The sequence below is a fragment of the Pteronotus mesoamericanus genome, unplaced genomic scaffold, assembly GCF_021234165.1.
Source record: "Pteronotus mesoamericanus isolate MK-2021 breed Mesoamerican mustached bat unplaced genomic scaffold, CSHL_Meso_final scaffold_705, whole genome shotgun sequence".
In the NCBI taxonomy this organism is placed as follows: domain Eukaryota; kingdom Metazoa; phylum Chordata; class Mammalia; order Chiroptera; family Mormoopidae; genus Pteronotus; species Pteronotus mesoamericanus.
Window position 1 is genome coordinate 13,101,386 of NW_026555326.1, and position 19,911 is coordinate 13,121,296.

The 19,911-nt window shown below is 55.3% G+C and overlaps 1 protein-coding gene across 2 annotated transcripts; it reads right to left on the bottom strand.

The window, feature by feature from the left end:
* Nucleotides 1-855: 855 nt before the first annotated feature.
* On the bottom strand, nucleotides 856-19,025 carry NTRK1 (neurotrophic receptor tyrosine kinase 1). Of its 2 annotated transcripts, XM_054563310.1 has the most exons (17): nucleotides 18,814-19,025; nucleotides 15,677-15,751; nucleotides 15,333-15,404; nucleotides 13,733-13,801; nucleotides 12,693-12,838; nucleotides 12,396-12,538; nucleotides 9,823-9,955; nucleotides 7,971-8,297; nucleotides 7,513-7,530; nucleotides 7,280-7,335; nucleotides 6,918-7,020; nucleotides 6,302-6,448; nucleotides 5,850-5,980; nucleotides 5,522-5,694; nucleotides 2,792-3,032; nucleotides 2,310-2,468; nucleotides 856-1,041 (listed from the first exon to the last, which is right to left on the bottom strand). In XM_054563310.1, exons 1-17 carry the CDS (start codon nucleotides 19,023-19,025, stop codon nucleotides 856-858), a joined length of 2,391 nt encoding a protein of 796 aa, XP_054419285.1. The 2 variants fall into 2 exon arrangements, with proteins under 2 accessions (XP_054419285.1, XP_054419286.1); XM_054563311.1 differs by lacking the exon at nucleotides 7,513-7,530.
* Between the last annotated feature and the right edge of the window lie 886 nt (nucleotides 19,026-19,911).

Sequence of the window (19,911 nt, forward strand, 5' to 3'; positions counted from 1 at the left end):
GAAAGGAGACCCCACCTCCTCCCTTGGGCTGATGGGACAGGGAGACGGCTTTGTCCAGTCCCCAGCCTCCAGATGCTGATCTTAAGGCACTTAGAGCCAAGAAGGGTGATGGAGGGGATGCAAGAAGGAGTTGCTTCCCTCACCATTCCTTTACCCTGCTCCTTCCCTGTCCCTGCCACATGCGCATGGCGCGCCCACACACACACACACACACACACACACACACACACACACACAGGCAAGCTCTCTCTCGCCCCCCACCCCCCATCCATTGGTTCTACTGTGTGGTTGCTCTGTTCAGAGCTAGGAAGACACTCCCACCACCGTTTTCATCCTGTCCACTGCAACAGCTGCCATCCCTCCCTGCCCCTGTAGCACCAGCCTCCTGAATGTGAAGTGCGGGGATGGGCAATCAGGTGTCTGATGGCCCGAGAAGCTTCATCGAAGGCTGCCTCACCACCAGGTAAACAAGGTGAGCTCAGGGCTGCGAGCAAGCCACAGCCATCAGGTGGAGGTGACGGCTGCACGGAGTAGGGGTAGGTGCTGAGGGAAACCAGAGACAGGGAGAGCCCCAGGGGGCCATCCCTACCTGAGTCCCAGTACCCCACTCCCGGAACGACGTCATCCCAAGAACTGGCAAGAGACACAGCCAAGGGATAATAAATATAATTGCTGTGAGAGAACCCTACCTAGAGAAAAGGGCACATCCTCCCTTCCCACACTCCACCCGACCCTTCCCGCATGCTGAGGGAGAGTTAGATGCTTTGAGGTCACCCTAGGGCTGCTGGGAATTATAGGTTGCTGAGAGCAGGCCCCAGTACCCTGGCTCCTCAGCCCCAGCCCCTAGCCAGCCCCCTAGCCCAGGACGTCCAGGTAGACGGGAGGCGCCTGGGCCAGGGCTTGCAGCCGGGTGTGCACATCCTTGATGCTGTGGCGCTGCTGAGGCTCTCGCTGCCAGCAGCCCCGCATAATGGCGTAGACCTCCGGCGGGCAGGCACGCGGCCGCTCCAGCTCACGTCCCTGAGTGATGCACTCGATCGCCTGGGGCCACCAGAAGGAGAGAGAAGAGGGCATACTGGGCTAGAGGCAGGAGAGGGAGGCCAGCCCCAGCGCTGCGCCTCCTTCACTGAGGCTCCTAAAGCAGGTCCCACAATATGGCCGGGCCTCTTGGCTACTAATAACCTAAAAGGATGCAATGAATCCTGAGCTTCCTTTCCACTCTGACACGGAGCAGTGGGAAAGATTAAGGCTAGATAGACTCTGGGAAGGTTGGACTGGGGGTAGGATTGTTTCCCAAAAGGCTAGAGTCATATCCTCAGAAGACTTGCCAGGTGGGTTGAGGAAGGAAAGGAACCAAGGCATTTGCCAAATCCATCAGCCTAGTGTTGAAGGCCGAATGGAGGAAGGGGAGGGTCTTCCAACGCTCAGCTCCAGGAGGGCAAAAAGAAAACAAAGCAGGATGGCAAGGAAAGGCCTTGAAAAATGGCTGGCTTGCACTTGAAGGTAGAAGGCAACCCCACTTCCTTTTCTCTTCTGTACGTATCACCCTGTGGGGGCCTAGCTTCAAAAAGAAACTGCAGCAGGGAAGGTCGACGTTAGACTCCAGGAAAGACTGCTAGAGCTGTGAATGGCTCTAAAGAAGGAGAGACGGTGGCGGGGAGTGGGCTGAAGGGGCCTGGAGCCTCTCCCCTCCACCCCTTCTGCCTTCCCTCCCCATTAGAGGACTGGGGTTATAGGCGGCACTAATTCCATTCCTTCTCTCAGTGCTTGAGAAAATTAAAATCTATAACCCTCTCCCCCACCCCACCAGCCCCCAGGGAAGAGACTGCATTAGGAGAAGAAATGGAAACTGACAGCTGTGAGCCAAGGAGGGGGCGGGGAGGCTGCTCTGGAAGACAGAACACCTGGGGCCTGCTCTGGCTGTGTCCAGCAGGAGGGGGCGGGGGCAGGACTGTCCTTCCTACAGTCTAACCTCCAGTCTTTCTGCTGCAGTGTCAGGCCCTCTTGTTATGTGATCCTCTCCCCAGGCCTCTTCCTTTCACCCTCATAATGCCTATTAGGCCTATAAAATGCAGCTAGGGATGGGGGTCCGGGTGCCATTTGTAAAGTGCTCTGAGGTTTCCCAGAAGCCAGTGTCTGGAGGGAGAAGAATGCAAAAAAGGATAGAGCGGGGTGGAGGGAGCACAGTGTCGCAGAAGGACAGGCGCCCACTGGCAGTGGGACAAGGAGCAGAAGGGCAGAGTTCTAAAAGGCAGCCGCGGGGGCAGGAAAAGGAGCGGCCGCCAGGGGGCCCAGGAAGAGGGGCTGACCTCAGTGTTGGAGAGCTGGTACCAGGGCTGCTTGCCGTAGGTGAAGATCTCCCAGAGCAGCACGCCGAAGCTCCACACGTCGCTCTCGGTGGTGAACTTGCGGTAGAGGATGCTCTCCGGCGGCATCCAGCGGATGGGCAGCATGGTGCGGCCTCCCACCTGCGGGGGGTCGCGGGGGGGCGCCAACTGCAGGAGTCGCCCCTGTGCAGCTTCTCCCGCCCCTAGACTCGCCCAGTCCCATCGTTAAAGATACAAGGAAGCAGCTCTCTCTCGCCCAGGAGTAAGAGGCAAAAACCGATGAGGTATCGCTATCGGAGACAGACCCTCCTCCACTACGGACCCAGGAACTAAGGGGCTTTTTAGCCTAAGTCCCAACTCGCCCGAGGAAGAAAAGGGCGCGTCTGGCAAGGGCAAGCTCAGGGCGGGGACTCAGCATCCAGTGTCTATGGTTTGGGGGCGTGACTGGGACCAAAGATCCTTACGCGGTAATAGTCGGTGCTGTAGATATCCCTGCTCATGCCGAAATCGCCGATCTTAACTACCAGTCCCTGACCCACCAGACAGTTGCGCGTGGCCAGGTCCCGATGCACGAAGTGCAGCCCCGCCAGGTACACCATCCCCGCAGCGACCTGGCTAGCCACAGCCAGCAGCTGCCCCAGGCCCAGAGGGCCCGGAGCTACGTCCTCCCCGCCAGCCAGCAGCTTGGCATCAGGACCGTGGGACCTGCAAAAGAGTGAGGGAGGAAAGGTGGGCTGGGAGGAGAGAATCCCCGGGAGCCTGAGGAAGCAGTCCGGAGAGCTGGGGTGGAGCGGGGCGCGGGACGGGGGGCAGGTAATCAGGAGGCTGGAAATAGAGGAAGGAAAGAACAGGGGAGGCCGCTGGCTGGAGGAGGGGGAGGGAGGGGCAGGGCTGCAAATGTGCCCAGCCCCAGGGCTTCAACCAATGCCCACAATTCCCACATTCATACCTTCCTTTCAGGCAGCTGCCTTGAACTCCAACTTCAGCATCCAGCTCCCCACTGGCCCCCACATCTCTTGCCCACAGAAACCTCTGACCCAGACCTTGCCAAAATGCTTAGCACCTTCCCCCCAATATCAGTGGAAGGAAATCATCCCACCCAGCTCTGAACCTGAAACCTGGGAGCCCTCCTGGATTCCTGCCTCTCTCACCTTTGCCCTCAATATCCAGCCATTCCCATGGGGTCCTCCTCCCTTCCAAAGGTGTCCAGGATGCCAGCTCCTCCCCACAGACACCGCTCCAGCTCAGTCCCTGATCACTCATTCCATTCCCCAATATTCTTTCTTCCAAACCTTTGCCTGAGCTGATGGCTTTGTCCATACTGTCCTTCCCTACTGGCCAGCTTTCTCCTTATTCATTTATTTCTTCATTTATTCCAGGTATTTGTTAAAATATCTCCAGCTTGCCATGCACCAGAGCTACAATGGAGAGTAGAATGCATGTGAGGGGCACCTGATCAACACTCAGGGTAGGGATGGAAAAAGGCAGGGAAGTCTTCCTGGAGGAAGAGACATCTAAACTGACACTCCTGCCCTAAAGAACAGAGGTGGGTAAGCCATTCGAAGGGGTTAGGGACTGGGTGGATGAAATGGTTGGGAGGGAGGCCTGGTGTGCCAGGCACAGGGAAATGTAAAGTACAAAGGCCCAGAGGTGAGAAGGAACAGATGGCCCCTCCTAGGCGAAGTCTTCTCGGCCCATCTAGGAGCTTTCATGATCCCCTCCTTTGGTTCCCCCTGTGCTCCATCCAGCTTTCCGAGCTACTTCTCCCATAGCCTGGGCCCCAGGCGGTGGCCTGCATCCCTGAAACCTAGCACTGAGCCCACACTGTGTCTTGTGAGCAAGGGCTCCCCTCCGACTCCTCACACTGAGCCTCAGGTCTGGCATCACCTCCCTCCTGCTCCACCCCCTCCCGTGGCTCCTCTCCATCCACAAGGAAAGCTCAGACTCCAGGGTGTCTCCCAACTGACTTTTGCAGCCTGACTGCATGAGTGACCCATCACTCCTGAGGGATTGTTTAGGGACCAAAGTGCGACCATCAACTATCAATTACACAAAGCTTTCTCTTCCAGAACCACAGTACCCTGGGTGGGGAAACTGAGGTCAGAAAAAAAAGCTACTTAGCAAAGAAGGCTCAACTAATAAGTCAGAACCGATTCCAAACCCTGGGTTCTCCCTGCCTCACACTGCCCCATCCTCACAGGTGCTCATCTCATCAGAACATGTGATCGTCACAGTCAGGGGTTAAAAGCAGGGCTCTGCCTGGGGTCATATCCCCCCGGGCCATTTACTACCTATGTGCCCTTGGGCAAGTCACTGAACCTCTCTAAGCCTGATCTGTGAGACGGTCACATTTCTTGAAGTTACCAAAATTATCAGCACAAATTAGTAAACAAAGCAGAGTTGTTTTATCTAAAGCCAAAAAAATGAATTTTTGGTGACTTTCTTCAAGTATAAATTGCCATATATGCTTGGGGACTATGAAAAATAAGTATGTATTTATAGCCCTGGTTGGTGTGGCTCAGTGGATTGAGCAATGGCCTGGAAAACAAAGGGTCGCCGGTTTGATTCCCAGTCAGGACACATGCCTCGGTTACGGGCCAGGTCCCCAAAAGAGGATATGTGAGAGGCAACCGATCAATGTATCTCTCACACATCAATGTTTCTCTTCCTCTCTTTCTCCCTCTGTTCCCCTCTCTCTACAGATAAATAAATAATTTTTTAAAAAAGAAAAAGAAATAAGTATTTATATTATTATACAGATACGTGTGTACAGGGACATACAACCACAGTAAGAATGGACTGTAAAGTATATAACTGGAACATAGACAGTGCCTGAAAAGCATTCATTTGTTGCTGCTGCTGTTGTAGCAGTTATCTCAGCCTCTTACAAGTGTGGCTGCCGTGTTCTACACACAAATATGCACACTCTCTGCAAAGCTCACCCATCCTTAAGTTTTGGCTTATGACTTCTGCTAGTGCAATCTCCCCAATTACTGCCCCTCTGTCCTTTGCACGGACTGTCCCCGTGTTCACACATCTGCCTCAGAGCCCCTTGAGGACAGGAGTCATGTCTTCCTGTTCCTTCTTGGTATGCCCCCTCAGTTCAACAGACAAGAAGAACATGCTTGCAGGGAAGGGACAACAGAGCTTGGAGCCAGGGGCCAGGGGCCAACACTAGAGCCAGGTGCTCGTACCGGAGGAAGCGGTTAAGATCACCGTGCCGCATGTACTCAAAGACCATGAGCAGTGGGCGGCCCTCAGTGCAGACACCGAAGAAGCGTACAATGTTCTGGTGCTGCAGCATGGTGAGCAGCTCAGCCTCGCGCTGGAAGTCCTGCCGTGCGCTCTCAGATACCTCCTTCAGCGCCTGAAGGTGGGATGGACACAGGACTGAGCGGGGAGAGCCCTCACCTCTCCACATCCAAGGTGGCCCACGCAACTGCAAGTCCTGAGCCATGCCAGAGGCCGGCAGACCACCCCCAGCCTGAGCACCCCGTTCTGGAACAACGGCTCAGGTCTTACCTTCACGGCCACTAGCATCTTGTCCTGCTCAGGCAGCAGGCTATGGCACTCGGCAAGGAAGACCTTTCCAAAGGCGCCCTCACCCAGCTCCCACTTGAGTACGATGTCCCGGCGCTTGATGTGACGAACACCTGGGGAGTGGCTTCCAGGATCAGAAAGGAGCCCCAGTTTTGGGAAGGATGGGTTAGGGGCCAGGACAGGACTCTCTGGCAGGGCTGTGTACTGCACAAGGGTACCAACCAAGGGGGTGGATGAGGACTGAAACTGAGCCTTCACTTCTTCACCAAGCCCCATTCTGTGGTGTAGACAGGAGGGGTAATGGTGTGAACAAGGGTGGTGGTGGAAGGGAGGGCTTGTTCAGGCCTGGGGTAGGCAAAAGCGAGGACGGGGGGTGCTATACACATGTGTGCGTGTGAACTGGCCCCCACCCATGACCAAGCATATTCCCTTACAGGTATCACTGAAGTATTGTGGGTTTTCAATAATGTGGCCTTGGAGCCCGGAGCCTTTGCCCTCAGCAGGGGACAAGGAGCTGCCACCCAATGTCATGAAATGCAGGGACATGGCCAGTCCATCCTCCGGAGCCAGCACAGCGGGGCCTGGGGAGGAGACACAGCCACAGGTTGCAGATGCCCAGTGACCCCACCTTATAATTTGCAGGGTGATAAACAGAGGAGCTAGTGAGTATGACAACCAGCAGGGAGACGGGGAGGCACTATGGTCTCTCTATGCCTGGCTCCTGTCCAACCCCAGGCCCCGTGGGCCACCAAAGAACTCCCCTACCGCCCCGCCAACAGAGCTCAGACCTCCCAGACCCACTTAGTGTTTGACTACAATCCAGCCACCAATTAGCATCTGCTACCTGTGAAACTACCACAGCTCCGGCCTACACACACTCACACACGCAGCCCCACAGCCAGCAGGCTCTCATACACCCGAAACACACACTAAACTCCATGTGTCCACAGCCCCTGTCCCACCCGACAGAAGACAGAGTCCGGAAAAGTAGTAGGAAACAAAGCAGCAGGACAAACTGAAAAACAGCCCCTCTGCAGCCCTTCCACTCACGGTTGATCCCAAATTTGTTCCTCCGTCCACATTTGTTGAGCACAAGGAACAGCGTAGAAAGGAAGAGGCAGGCAAAGACAGCAAGGCCCACAGCCACTGAGACCTGGGAGTGAGCGTGGTTGGATCAGGAGCTTTGCTCAATCTCTAAGAACTCCCCCACAGCAAAACTGTTCCTCCATCCTGCACTGGAGCCCAGAGCCAGGCTCCCGGACCTGCCCCCTCCTCCCCTGGTCTGTGAGGGTGGCCGACTGGGCACAGGCCAGTCTGTAGTGATCCCCACTCTGATCAGAAGTGCCATGCAGGTGAGACTCTAGCACAGTCTCCTGATCCCAACTGGACATGCTTCCACTTCCCATGCTCACCCCAAAAGGTGTTTCATCCTTCTTCTCCACTGGGTCTCCAGAGGTACTGTTAGTGTCTGTGGGGACACAGGGCAGGGTGGGCCTCGGCACATGTTGTGTCTCCTCCAGCAACTCCCCACTCCGGCCCTGGCCGACCACTTGGGGATCAGTTAACTGTACCCTCTGCCCAAGCCTTGGCTCCAGGGGCCACACAGAACCTACCTCCAGACCTACCTCCAGCCTGGGTTACTCACCCGCTGGCGAGAAGGAGACTGCAGCGGGAGGGACGAGAGAAAGCAGTCAGATGGGGGAGGAGAGCAAAGAGTCCTCCTCCCCCTTGGGACCCATCCTTTGATGGGCTGTGGGTGAGATGGGGTGGTAGGGTGCTGGACCTCAGCAGGAAGTGGCCCATGGCCCTTTTCCAACGGGGCTGTGGGTGCCCTGGTAGAATGGCTCTCTCCAGCCAGCCCAAGTGAATGGAGTGGAACAGCTCAGAGATTCAGGACTCCTGGGGCATGGAGGAGGCAGGGGCAAGGTGGCCAGCACAGAGCTGGACAACAGAACCCCAGACTCTTTTCTGTCCGGGATTAGGCAGGCACTCCAGCTTCTAGGGTCAGGCTCACAGCAAGTGGGTCAGGCCTCCCTGGACACAAGGATATGTACCCAGGTGGAGCCCAGAGAGTGGGGGCAGGGTTCAGGGGGGCCCTCGCACCAGGGATGGGGTCCTCGGGGTTGAACTCGAAAGGGTTGTCCATGAAGGCGACCAGGACAGAGGCAGCGGCCTGGCCTGATGGGTTGGTGGCCAGCAGCGTGTAGTTGCCGTTGTTGACGTGAGTGGGTTGGTTGAGGCGCAGGCACCCATGCCTCACAGTTTCATTGGCCGCCGGCTCCAGGAACTCGGTGAAGATGAAACTGGTCTCATTGAGCACAGAGCCATTGAAGAGCCAGCGTAGAGAGGGTGCTGGCTGCCCATCCACCGAGAAGGGAATACACCAGTGGTGCAACTCTACCGCTGCATGCAGCTGCACGCTGGCCGGGACTGCGGGCCAGAGAGAGCGCGGGTGAGAAGTCAGGAGTAGCTGGAGGGCACCCAGCATGAACTTGTCCAGGGGCTGGGGGTGGGCAGGAGAGGGGAAAGTTGATAGTAAATCTTAAACAAATCAGGTAGCAAGTATATAAAGTTCGGAGGCTTAAAAAAAAGTGGTGGGCTTTAAGTAAATAAGGAATAGCCCTAGAGAAGAGGTGCATCAGCTTATGGAAATTAAATGTGGAGTAAATGTGGAGTGATAAGTGTAATCAAGCTTAAGAAGTTAGGAGGGGTCCTGGTCAGGTGGCTCAGCTGGTCAGAGTGTCGTCCAGTACACCAGAGAGGTTGTGGGTTTGATTCCCAGTCAGGGCAAGAACGGGAGGCAACCTCTCTCTCTCTCTCTCTCTCTCTCTCTCTCTCTCTCTCTCTCTCTCATCAATAAACATGTCAGATATCCTTGGGTGAGGATTAAATTAAGAAAAGAAGATAGGAGGGGGCAAAAAAATAAAGTTTAAAAACTTTTTGAAAGACGACATGGTTTTCAAGTAGACCCAACCTGAAAGAAGCAAAAAGACCCTCAATAATAGGAAAAATTTGTATCTATATACATATACATATATCCTTTATACTGGAATCCCAGCCAGCATTCATACAATGGAATATTATTCATCAGTGAATTGAATGAACTAAAGATACTCCCGTCAACATGGATGAATCTGACAAATATAATTGAACAAAAGAAATTGAACACAGAATAATACTTGAGGTATGATTCCATTTATAGACTTGCAAGAATAGGCAGAATGACACCATATTGACAGGGAAACATACATGGATAAAATTATTTTTAAAATCAAGGAAATAATTATCACAAAAGTCAGGATGGGGTGGAGGACAAGGATGGGGTCCTGAATGGAGAGAGGAAGGGAGTGTCTGCTGAAGTGCTGGTAAAAATAATCACTGTTTGAAGGGCTTAGGTTTTATGCACAAATCTATGTATGTTATATTTCACATTAAAAGAAAAACTATAGAATGTAGAAGATTTAAAATAATTTGTTGGCAGACCTGGAGAAATTAGGCAGTGAGCCTAAAAGAGGAATTGGGGAGGGCATTGCTTTTTTTTCTCTTTTAAATCTAAAGTTCGGAATATAAATTTTATTTTTCTAATAGTTTACTTTCTATTGTATTTTTTCCCAGGCAATTGCTTCTTTTAAAACTAGTTTGTAGAGTTAAGGCCCTACAGAGGGACAGGCATGAAGAACTACAGTGGAGCAGTGAGAACAGCCAGGCTGACGGCCTCAGGTAGCAAGACTTGGGCAGGAGGCCAGAAAGAAATCCATCCCCATCCCTCTGGCCTTGACAGCCCCCAGCATTTCCCCCAAAGGATCAGGTTTTCATGGGAATCTGAAAACAGCTGGGAGGGAGCAGCTGTGGAGATACACATCCCACCCTTTTCTTCCACCGCCCGCCCCCGCCCCACACATCTTTTCAGGGCAGAAGGGATGGGGGCCGGTACAGGGCAGTCATTGGGACTCACAGGAGACGTTGACCTGAACAGAGACTTCAGCCCGGCCCACATCATTCTCAGCCCAGCATGTCACATTCTTCCTGTTGAGGTCACTGGTGACATTGGCCAGGGTTAGCCCCAGGGACGGCAGGCTCCCAGATTGCTGTACCAAGGAAGAGAACGGAAGACCAGAAAGAGGGTCAGCTGGCTTCTGCTTAGGAGCTGGGGAGCTAGAGCTGTCGTCTTTGGGGAGCCCCTCTGGCTCCAGATGGAAAAGAGAGAGGGCTGGTGGGGAGGGTGAGGAAAGAGGTATGGAAGAGAATATAGCAGAGAATGGGCCTCCTCCTTTAGAGCTTGTTCACAGACTCTCTCCTGGATTATTTATTTAATGATCTGGAAAATGTAGAACATAACCAATAACCTCAAAATAGGCACAAAATATCCTGACCCAAAACCACTCACCAGAACAGCTAAATAGATGTCACAAATCCCAAGTACCAAATACACATGACTCACTGGAGAACCAGCTAAGACCTTGCCGCCTACTCACTCCCATTCTCCATACCACTCTAGCTCCACCTCAGCCCAGGGAAGGTCAGAAACAAGGGTGCGGCACCGATAACAGGGCACCAGTCACGAGCAACAGCAGCAGCGTGGCCTCCTTTGGCAGATGAAGACACAGAGCGAAGTTAGAGAGGCAACGCGACTTCATTCTGAATCATCATCAAAAGCTTGAATCACATTCAGATTTTCTTCCTAAGAAACCATGAACATGTGGAAGTTTTATGATCTTAAGACTATTCTTAATCTTGCTGAACTGTGGTTTCCTTGTTTCGTAAGCACAAAAGGTAGACAACATAATCTTTTGACATTTTAGAAAGCTGTTTTCATAAACTGATGAAAATAAATGAAGTAGTGGGCAAATATCACTTATCTGGAAATCTCAAAATGTGGAATCTTTAGGATAAAGCCAGAGAAGGCGAAGTTTCCCCGGGCTTCCATTGGAATCTGTGAGTTCAGAGATGCTGGAAGTGCTGTCCAGCCCCTTGGGCGAGCTCTGGGTCCCAGCCACCTCGAGGAAAAGCCCTGCCCTAAGCTTCTTGTCTTGGCTGTCCCATCTCCAAATCACCCTGGAGTGTGGTATCCTATTAAATCTTCCCTCTGTGCTGCTCTCCTGAAAGTAACCATCCTCCCCTCCCCTCATTTAACCTCGTTAGGGTGTGACTTTTCTATGGGAAGTTTCCAGAAAACACAACTGGTAACAAAGATGTAAATCAATCAAAAACAAAAACCTGGAATTTTTCAAAACAGAGTTGATCAGCCCTGACTGGTGTAACTCAGTGGATTGAGCGTTGGCCTGAGAACCAAAAGGTCGCCAGTTCAATTCCCAGTCAGGGTACATGCTTGGGTTGCAGACCAGGTTCCCAGTTAGGGGTGATGTCTCCCACCCTTCCCTCCTCGCTAAAAATAAATAAATAAAATCTTTTAAAAAAACATAGTTGATCGAAGGTCCCACCACATATGGTCACAGCCCATCTCTTGCCTCTGCCTTGCCCCCTTTCCATTGCTCCCCCTCAGTGGCTTTGATGTCTGAGAGGAAGAACCAGTGACTTAGCGGTTCCCTCACTATGTCTGGAATGCCCTGCTCAGGGTTCCAGTGGATCTTCCTACAATGTTGTTCCAGGGGCCTCCAGCAATTCTGGGGGTGACTTCCCTCCCAAAGTGAGGGCCTCTAAACTGAATACCACATCCCAGGTCCCGCTGGCCCACCTCGTCCCAGAGGCTGGACCCTGTGTGTCTACCCATGTTTCTGGGTGGGAACAGCCCACTGTTGGCCCCTCCCGACCTTGTCAGCAATGTCTCCTGAGTCAGTTGTGGCGACTCTTGACCACCCATCGCCAGCCTGAGGACACAGGCAAGCCTGAGAAGGTGCCCAAAGACACGTCTGAATGATAGAGATAAAGGCCAGAGAGTGCCCAGGGGCAGGCAGAAGGCCACCATGTCCACCTCCCCAGTTTACCTAAAAGAAGACCCAAGTGCAGGCAGAGTGAGCGATTTTTCCAAAACTCACTTTAAGAATTAATTAGTGAGCGAGATGGAACCAGACCTGTGCCTCCTTTACTATATGCCTATCCCACACCCAGGATCTTCAGAAAAAAGGCCAGAAGTTTCCCCGAGAACTAGCCTGGCAACTGGAGCACAGACATTGCGCCCTCTCCATGGTCCTCAGTTTCCTTACCTGATAGAAGGCGGGTAGACGGAGGGGACAGCCTGCAGGGTCTCCCTCAGCTCCAATATGGGAGAGCTCTGTGACCTTCTGCTCACAGACAGAGCCATGTGTCCAGGGTGGGGGCCTAAGTCTTGGCGGATCCAGCAGAGCCTGTGGTCCCCACTGGGCCAGCGCCCTCCCTGAGGCCGCGTGTGTGCCTGGGGCTTCCCACAGCTTGAGCCTGAGCCTCGTGGGTCTCAGTCACCACTGTCTGTCATTGCCCTCCATGTGCTCCTGATTCATGGTCTCTTTTCCTGTCTTTGTCCCCTGTGTTCTGCCGAGGATTCCCCTGGGGAAAGGGGGCGGGGGACAGCAACGGTGAAGGGCTTCTCACCGTCACTGTGGCTGACTCCTCCAGCTCCGCGGTGATCCAGCCGGCCTGCTCCAGGCCCAGCCCCTCCACCTGGCACTGCAGCCGCACGTCGTCCCCCACACTCACGGAGGCATTGGGCATCTGGACCTTCAGCATGGGCACGCCTGGTCGCCCAGGATGCCCAAGGGGTGTTAGAGAAGGTAGTGGTCTCAGCACCCTACCCCAGAGCCGTGCTCCTTCCCCCAACTTCCTCGGCGACTCCGAGCCCACCACCGGCAATGCTCCCGACCTTTGGTTTCCCCAGCTCTTGGCACCTACCGCAGCTGCTGTTGGACATGTGGTCAAAGGGCACTTGCTCGAGACACGGGAGCTTCTGCTCCCCTATGCCGCCCAGGCCCTCCTCCTTCCAGCGCCACAGCCAGAGCAGGGCACAGGAACAGCGCAGGGGGTTCCCAGACAGGACTCTGGTGGGTGTGGAGGATACCAAGAGAGTCAGGGGAGGGACAGGTGTGAGGCCTGAAGAGCCACAGAGAATGAAGTACTAGAGTAAGAGGGAGTGCAGTTAGCAGCATGGAATGATAGAGGGAAAGGAGTGCGGATGGAGGAGAAGTCCCTCTCAATGACCAGCAACAAGACATTAAAAGAAATAGAATGCATCCCTGGCTGGTACCATTCAGTGGATTGAACACAGGCCTGCAGACCAAAGGGCTGCGGATTTGGTTCTCGGTCAGGGCACATGCCTGGGTTGCGGGCCGGATCCCTGGTTGGGGGCATGTGAAAGGCAACTGATCAATGTTTCTCTCTCTCTCTTTCTCTCTCCCTCCTTTCCCCTCTCTCTAAAAATAATAAAACTTTAAGAAAAAAATAGAATGAGGAAAGTCAGCTGCCTGTGGGCCACATGGAATTCCCTATTCTAGGCTCCACAGGGGGAGAGGCCAGGGGACAGTGAAGGAAGGGCGCCACCTCCTGGAGTGACCCAGAAGCCTTGCGTGCCCACCAAGCACACACAGCCCACTGCTGTGCGAAGCGTTCCACGTGCACAGGCAGCTGGCAGCCCCCAGCCTCCTACACACAGAGCTGGTTGTGCAGGCCAGCCCCCCACCCCACACCCCACACCTCACATGCCCCCCAGGGCAGTAACCCCTCAGTGGGGAGGCCTACGAGCCTCTGTTTCGATGCGAGGCTCACAGGCACACACAGTCCCCAGTCTCAGCTCACAGATAAACAGGGAGTCCCCAGGGCCACCACAACCCTGCCAGTTCCACATAGATTTGGCGACATAGTATCACACAGAGATACAATCACACATACACATGCACGCAACGGCTGCTTTTGCCCCTGCAAGCCCCCTTACTCACAGTTCCTGTAAGGAGAGGCCCTGGACGGTTTTCCAGGAGAGAGACTCCAGAGCATTGAAGGAGAGATTCCTGCGGGAGTGGAGAGAGCAAGACTGACCCCAGTGAGCAGCCCGACCTCCTTCTGACTCAGCTTGAGGGAGGGGAGGACAGGCGGAGAAAGTGACAGCCAGAACCAGTCCAGCCCAGCTCGGAGGCATTGGCGGTGGAGGGACAGGTTAGGCTCTTTGGTGCTCCTTTTCTTCCTGGGACAAGGGCTCACCTCACTTAACCCCCTCCATAGACCCCAGGGAGGAGGTGTCTCAGAGAACAGCTGCTCCCTCCTCCCCGCCCTTGGCCCCAGCTGGCAAAGTGCTGAGGCCCCAGCTGGGGGAAGGGGCTCCATCTGTGCTCCCCTCCCCACAGAACCCAGGACAGCTCTGGAGGAGGGGAAGGACTGCAGCGCCCACACTCCCTTGCCCCCTGCCGGATGGCAAGAGTTTCGGAGCACTTCCTCAGGTCCCCTCCCCATTTCTCCTCAGGGACTAAAGTCAGCTCAAAGCGACCCCAGCTCCCAGCCTCCTTGTTGTAGAGATGAAGAAAGGCACCTGGGAGGGCCAGCTCCAGGTCACACAGGAAGCTGGTTTAGGAGCCCCAGTACTCGGTGCCCTGCACCAACCAGCCTGCCACTCCTGGGACCTTCTGCCTCTGAGGGACCTGCCCTAACCCCTCTCTTTGCCTAGTTGTCCTGCAGTTTTGGCGGGGGGGGGGGGTTAGAGAGGCTCCACCACCCAGGAATAGGAAAGACAACCCACTTCAGCACACAGAGCTGAGTGTGATTCTGTCCTGCCACTTAGAGCTGTGCAACCTCAGCCCAGAAACTTAACCTCTCTGAATCTCAGATTCCTCATTTATAAAGTGGGAACAACACCCTCTCTCACCAGGTTAACTGTGAAGATTCACTAACGTAAGTATTGAGAGGTACACATATTTAACTGAAGCCCGAGTACAGAGTCAGTGACGTAATATCACCTTATTTTTTGTTGTTGTTGTTGCCGCTAAACCACTGGACACACAGAGAGCTCTGAGTATCCCACACAACCATGTGAATGACAGCTCCCCCGCCCTGGCCTTTCCGTCTCTCCACTTGCCCATAGTGGGGAGAAGGTGCTGAACTCCTGGCCCTTGGAAGGCCAGAAAAGGGCAGCCAGGGGCACCAAGGACTTCGCCTTCAGCAGTCTCTCCTGCCCACCTCTTCTCTGTCCTGAGCTGTGACTCCCAGGAATGGGGAAGGTGATGAGTGGCAGATCTGATACCCCAGCTCCCAGGGGAGATGGAGTCCCTTCCAGACCCCAGGATCCTGCCCCTGCCCCTTGCTCCCTAGCTCATGTGGGATAGGCACCTATGGACAATGTTCCTTTAGCAGGAAGCACGGAAGTGAGACAGCAAGAAGGACCTTCTAGCTGTCAGGGTAGGAGCTGAGGGCACTCCCATCCCTGAAGTGGATGAGAAGAAGCCCCAGGCTGGAGCCTTGCTCAGAACAGGTCCCTGGAGAGGGCCAAGCCCGTCGGTCACCCAAGTCTGAGTGGCCTCCCACCCCCTCTGCCCAGCCCGGGTCACTCACAGGCGACTGAGCCGAGGGGTGAAATGGAAGGCATCTGGCGCCACGAATCGGAGACCACTCTTCACGATGGTGCTGGGGAGGGGAGCAGCAGGGTCAGCCCTAGGGCCTTAGCTACTCTGGGCCCTGGCATATCTGTTCATGCCCGCCCCCAATCCCCGTGCTGAGCCCTGGGCCCCTCCCCTTCCCCCCCATAGCCTTCCTCAGCTACCCAGGACCCTGGGCTTTCTGACCTCCAGCCCCTCAGGCCTCAGCCTCTCAAGTCCTCATAGGCCCCTCATCCTAACCCTCTGGTCCAACAAACTCTGTACTGAGCCCCACATCCACGCGGTCCCCAGCCTCCTCACAGGTTTCTCAGCTCCCCCAGGCCCTTCAGGTGGCTGAGCTCCAGACGCTGGAGATGCTGCTCATTCTCGATGTAGCTGTGGGGAGAGGGGATGGGCGTCACAGGAGGCCGGGCCCACGTTCCAGTTTCCATGCCCATCCACCTGCCTCTCTCACAATCACACACGCACGTATGAGTGCGCCTGCACACTCATATGGACAGGCCTGTCCACACACACATGCACAGACATGCACCCACGCCTGCATACACATATGCACAGGCACACCTCACACAAGTCACACATGAACATGTACACATGCACCTTCACACCATGATGCGCGCACACTCTCTCATCCATCTCTCAGGTACACCCACACACTCAGGCATGCGCACGCACACACACACACACATAGACATAAATACATGCACAAAGATGTACCTCCACACGCAGCCACACATGTATATGCCTGAACACAGGTGTGCACACGTGCATGCTCACACCCTTAGATGTGGACACACATATACATGTCACCCATGCACACGCATACACATGTGTGAGAATGCGAGTATATACTCACATTCATAAACCCACCCAAGTCCATTCTGGGCTTGGTGTTCTGCTTTTACACGCAGGGCCTCTCCCACACACGCTCAACAATGGGGCTCATCCTGAAACACCTGTTCCCATAGGGGGCCTAGGCTCAGAGCTGCCACTGCCCACATAACACAGAGGATGCCTCATGGTCACACAAATATGTGTGGCCATGCTGCTACGCGCACACACACACACACACACACACACCCCACCCTCTCCCCCGTGAAGCCACTGGCCCTTCTCCCACACTCAAGTAACAGTCCCCACTCCCTCTCAACTGCCTTTCAGCAGAGCAAGCAGAGGCATAGACCCTGTCAGCCAGTGACACCTTGAACCCCTCCCTGCCCCAGGAGGAACCCAGGAAGGAGGAGAGGGGCAGTAAGAGGACGGGTCATCGTGGGGGCGGCTGGCGAAGGGGCTGGACTGGCTGGCTTACACAGTGACGGGAAAGCTCAGTGTGGGGGGTGGCAGAAAAACAAAAAAAGAAAGAAGGATAAAGAGACACTGAAAAAGAGAAACTGACAGGAAGAGACTGGCAGAGAGAGACAGAGACAGGCAAGGAGAAAGTCAGATAAGGGAAGGAGACAGAGAGACAGATAGATAAGGAGAGAGAGCCGGAGAAAGCGAGACAGGGAGATGAGAAAAGAAGAAGGAAGAGCAGGCATGGGGTGGGGGGGCGGAACTGCTGGCGCCCTGGGCGCTGCCCAGCTTCTGGATGTGGCACGCCAGAGAGTCCCCGAGAGCTCAGCTGCCCTGCAGGGGCCGGGCCGTGTGCACCCCCAGCCCACACGCACACACATGCCAAGGGCTCCTGACTCACTGCCTGTCTCAGAACGCTGCCCTCTCAACCCTCTCACTTTCCCTAACTTGTGGGAACCAGGACCAGCTTGAGTGACCCTCTCCTCTTCTTCCTTTCCAACCCTGGCCACAGCAGGACAGCAGGACAGTCCCCTGGGGCCGAGAGACTAACCTCCAGTGACTCTGAGGGAGAGCATGTCCCTGCCCAGAAGGTTTACAGCTGTATGGACCCAGGGAGGGGGTGAGAATGCAGTGGCCTGGCATGTGCAAGCTGTCAGGCATCATGCTCAAAGCTGCCTCATTCGTTTGGATTCATAATCAATCTGTCTATTCGAGTCCATTATCTCCTCTTTAGCGCTGCCAGTGAGGGAGGAGGAGGGGACCACGCAGGCGGAGGCAGGGGTCCCTCCGCCGCCCCACCCAGAGACACATCTCAGCTCACCACCCTGTATGCCTCCTAGTACCAAGCCCCGGCCTGTGCGAACCGCCCCCCACCCCACAGCCCCACAGGGCTGGATCCACTTGGGGCTTGGAAGGAAACTGAGAAATGAGAGCTCTGATTGAAAATATTCAGGAGCCTGGGCCCTAGTTTGAAGGTCCCGGGTGATGAGTTGGGGGTGGCAGCCTGGATTTCACGCCTCCTCCCATTATGCAGAGACCTAGGACCAGACCAAGACAAGGCCATCTCTTCTCCTCCCAGTCTCCCTAGGGCCATTAGGGAGATTGAGTACCTTCCCGTTAATTACCATGAGATACCCGAGTAGCTCCGTGCCAATTATCGCAGGCCGCTCAAGGAACTTCCAGGCAGTCATGGCCCCTGCCTCAGACACCTTCCAGCCCCTCCGTCCCTGCATGAGACCAGGGTTTCTTGCCCACCTTCTAAGTCCCAGGCCACAGGAGGAGCATTTTCTAGCAGGGCCTCCTCTCTTCTAGAAGTCTTGCTGGCTCCACCAGCCACGTAGAACACTAGAGTATTTTCCAGGCATCACCATGTGATGCTCGAGTATCTCTAAGCCAGTTGTTACGGAGTGCTCCCATAGGTTTCACCAGCTGCTAGAAAGTACTCAAGTATTTTATAACCGATTAGTTCAGAATGTCAGAGTACTGCAGAATGCTGGACATTCCTCCCAATTCGGGGCCCCTAAGGGAGGAGAATCTCTCAGCAAGGGCTCTGATTTCTTGTCCCAAGTAAGAAGACATGGGTGGAAAGGGAGATGGATGTGAGGGGAGAGAAGCCAGAAGGCAAGGGCGGGGGGTTCATTTCCTGCATCCGAATCAAGGAGTCGTGGGGACGAGAGGTGGTGGAAACGGGGAGAAGAAAGCTCAGCCATCAAGCTATGACTCCTCACCACCTCCCACTTTTCGGATTCAATTCCCAATTAATTCGGGGTGGGGGAGAGTTGGGGTTGCCTGGTCATGACAAGGAAGACCATAGGTGGTAGTGTCCCCGTGGAAAGAGGATAAGGCAGTAAGGGTGCCCAAACTGAAGGGTTCTCCTCAGCTCCAGAAAGCTGCTTGGAGACGGCTGGGTTCTCCCAGACCTGGTCCACGCAGAGTCCCCGTTGCTCTTCCCGAAACCAGCACCGCAGCTGCACTGAGCACTAGGTAACGTCCAGGCAGTAACGGCGGTGGCTGCCAGTGCGGCGGCGGCAGCGAAGGACCGGGGCATAGCCTCCTGCCTGTCCTCCTGACCTCGGTGAGTCCGCACCCTCGGGGCTCAGATATGCTTGCTTGCCCCCGCACCCCCTCACCCGCCGGACACTCACAGCTCGGTCAGGTTCTCGGCTCCGGGCAAGTGATCGAGTCCATCCAGGGCCCCAGCCCGAGTGCAGCGCAGCCCCGAAAGGCCGTGGTGGCAGCAGACATCGGGGCAGGGTGCGGCGCCCGCAGATGCCAGCATCAGCCAGGCCAGCAGGCGGCCCGGGGCCATAGCCTGGCCGTGCCCGCGAAGCTGCTCACGCCGTCCTCCTCTCAGCATCACGGCGGCGCCCGCCTAGCCCCGGCCGGGCCGCCGTCTGTGCGCTCCTGTGGCGGCCGCGGGGCCTCCCTAGACACGTGCGCTGGGCGGTGTTAAAGACCCAGTCGCCAGGAAAGGGCGGAGCCAGCGGCCCCCGCCCCGCCCCGCCCAGCCCCATCAGCTAGCATCCCTCCTCCACCCCTCCTTAGCCCCCAACTCAGCCCCTACCCCTTTCGGGGGCCCCCGCACCAGCTTCTCCCCCAAGATCCCCCCAGCTCCAGAGACGCGGAGGGGAGACTGCGGAACGCCTCAGAGGTGTCTCCTGGGGTGGAGGAACTGGGAAGTTGATACATTATTTGTCTCAGCCTAAAGCAGCTGCATTTAGTGGGGAGGGGGTGTGACTGAGCCTGGGAAAGATTGCCGTCCAGGTCACACTAGCCAGTCCCCGACCTCAGATCTCCTTCTTCAAGGCGCACGTGCTTGTGGGAGTATGCAGTATCACTTGCAGTAAATTAGATGAAACGCTCTCTAAAGCGTTTTCTTTAGGAAGAAAAGAGAAGGAACCCCAAAAAGGTTAAACGCAGAACCTAGAGAAGGAAAAATCAAGAGGCAGAGAAAAGAGAAAGTGTAACCCAAAAAGCGGGAGGAGGGCCGAGATGCCGACCTCCAGCAGAGACCGCAGGGTGGCGCAAGAAGCCCGCGCGCAAAGGTGTGCGCTTGGCCACGGTTGGGTGGGTGGGGGCGCGGCCTGCAGCGCCCAGTGCGCTGCGCCTCCGGACCCCAGCATCAGCCCTCGACCCAGGCCAGCCAGTGTTGGCCACCAGGCGGGGTAGATCCAAGCTGGACGGGCATCGATCGCCTCCCTGACAAGAGCATCGATTTTTGCACGGAAAAATTAATAGATCTC

What these genes read in the sequence shown, in the direction of transcription:
- NTRK1 (XM_054563310.1), bottom strand. Translation starts at nt 19,025, where the DNA reads ATGCTGAGAGGAGGACGGCGTGAGCAGCTTCGCGGGCACGGCCAGGCT. An exon ending in AGGAGTCAGCCACAGTGACG is followed by an intron (nt 9,956 to 12,395) that starts GTGAGAAGCCCT and finishes TCCTTGGTACAG; the next exon opens with CAATCTGGGAGCCTGCCGTC. An exon ending in ACAGCACCGACTATTACCGC is followed by an intron (nt 2,469 to 2,791) that starts GTAAGGATCTTT and finishes GACCCCCCGCAG; the next exon opens with GTGGGAGGCCGCACCATGCT.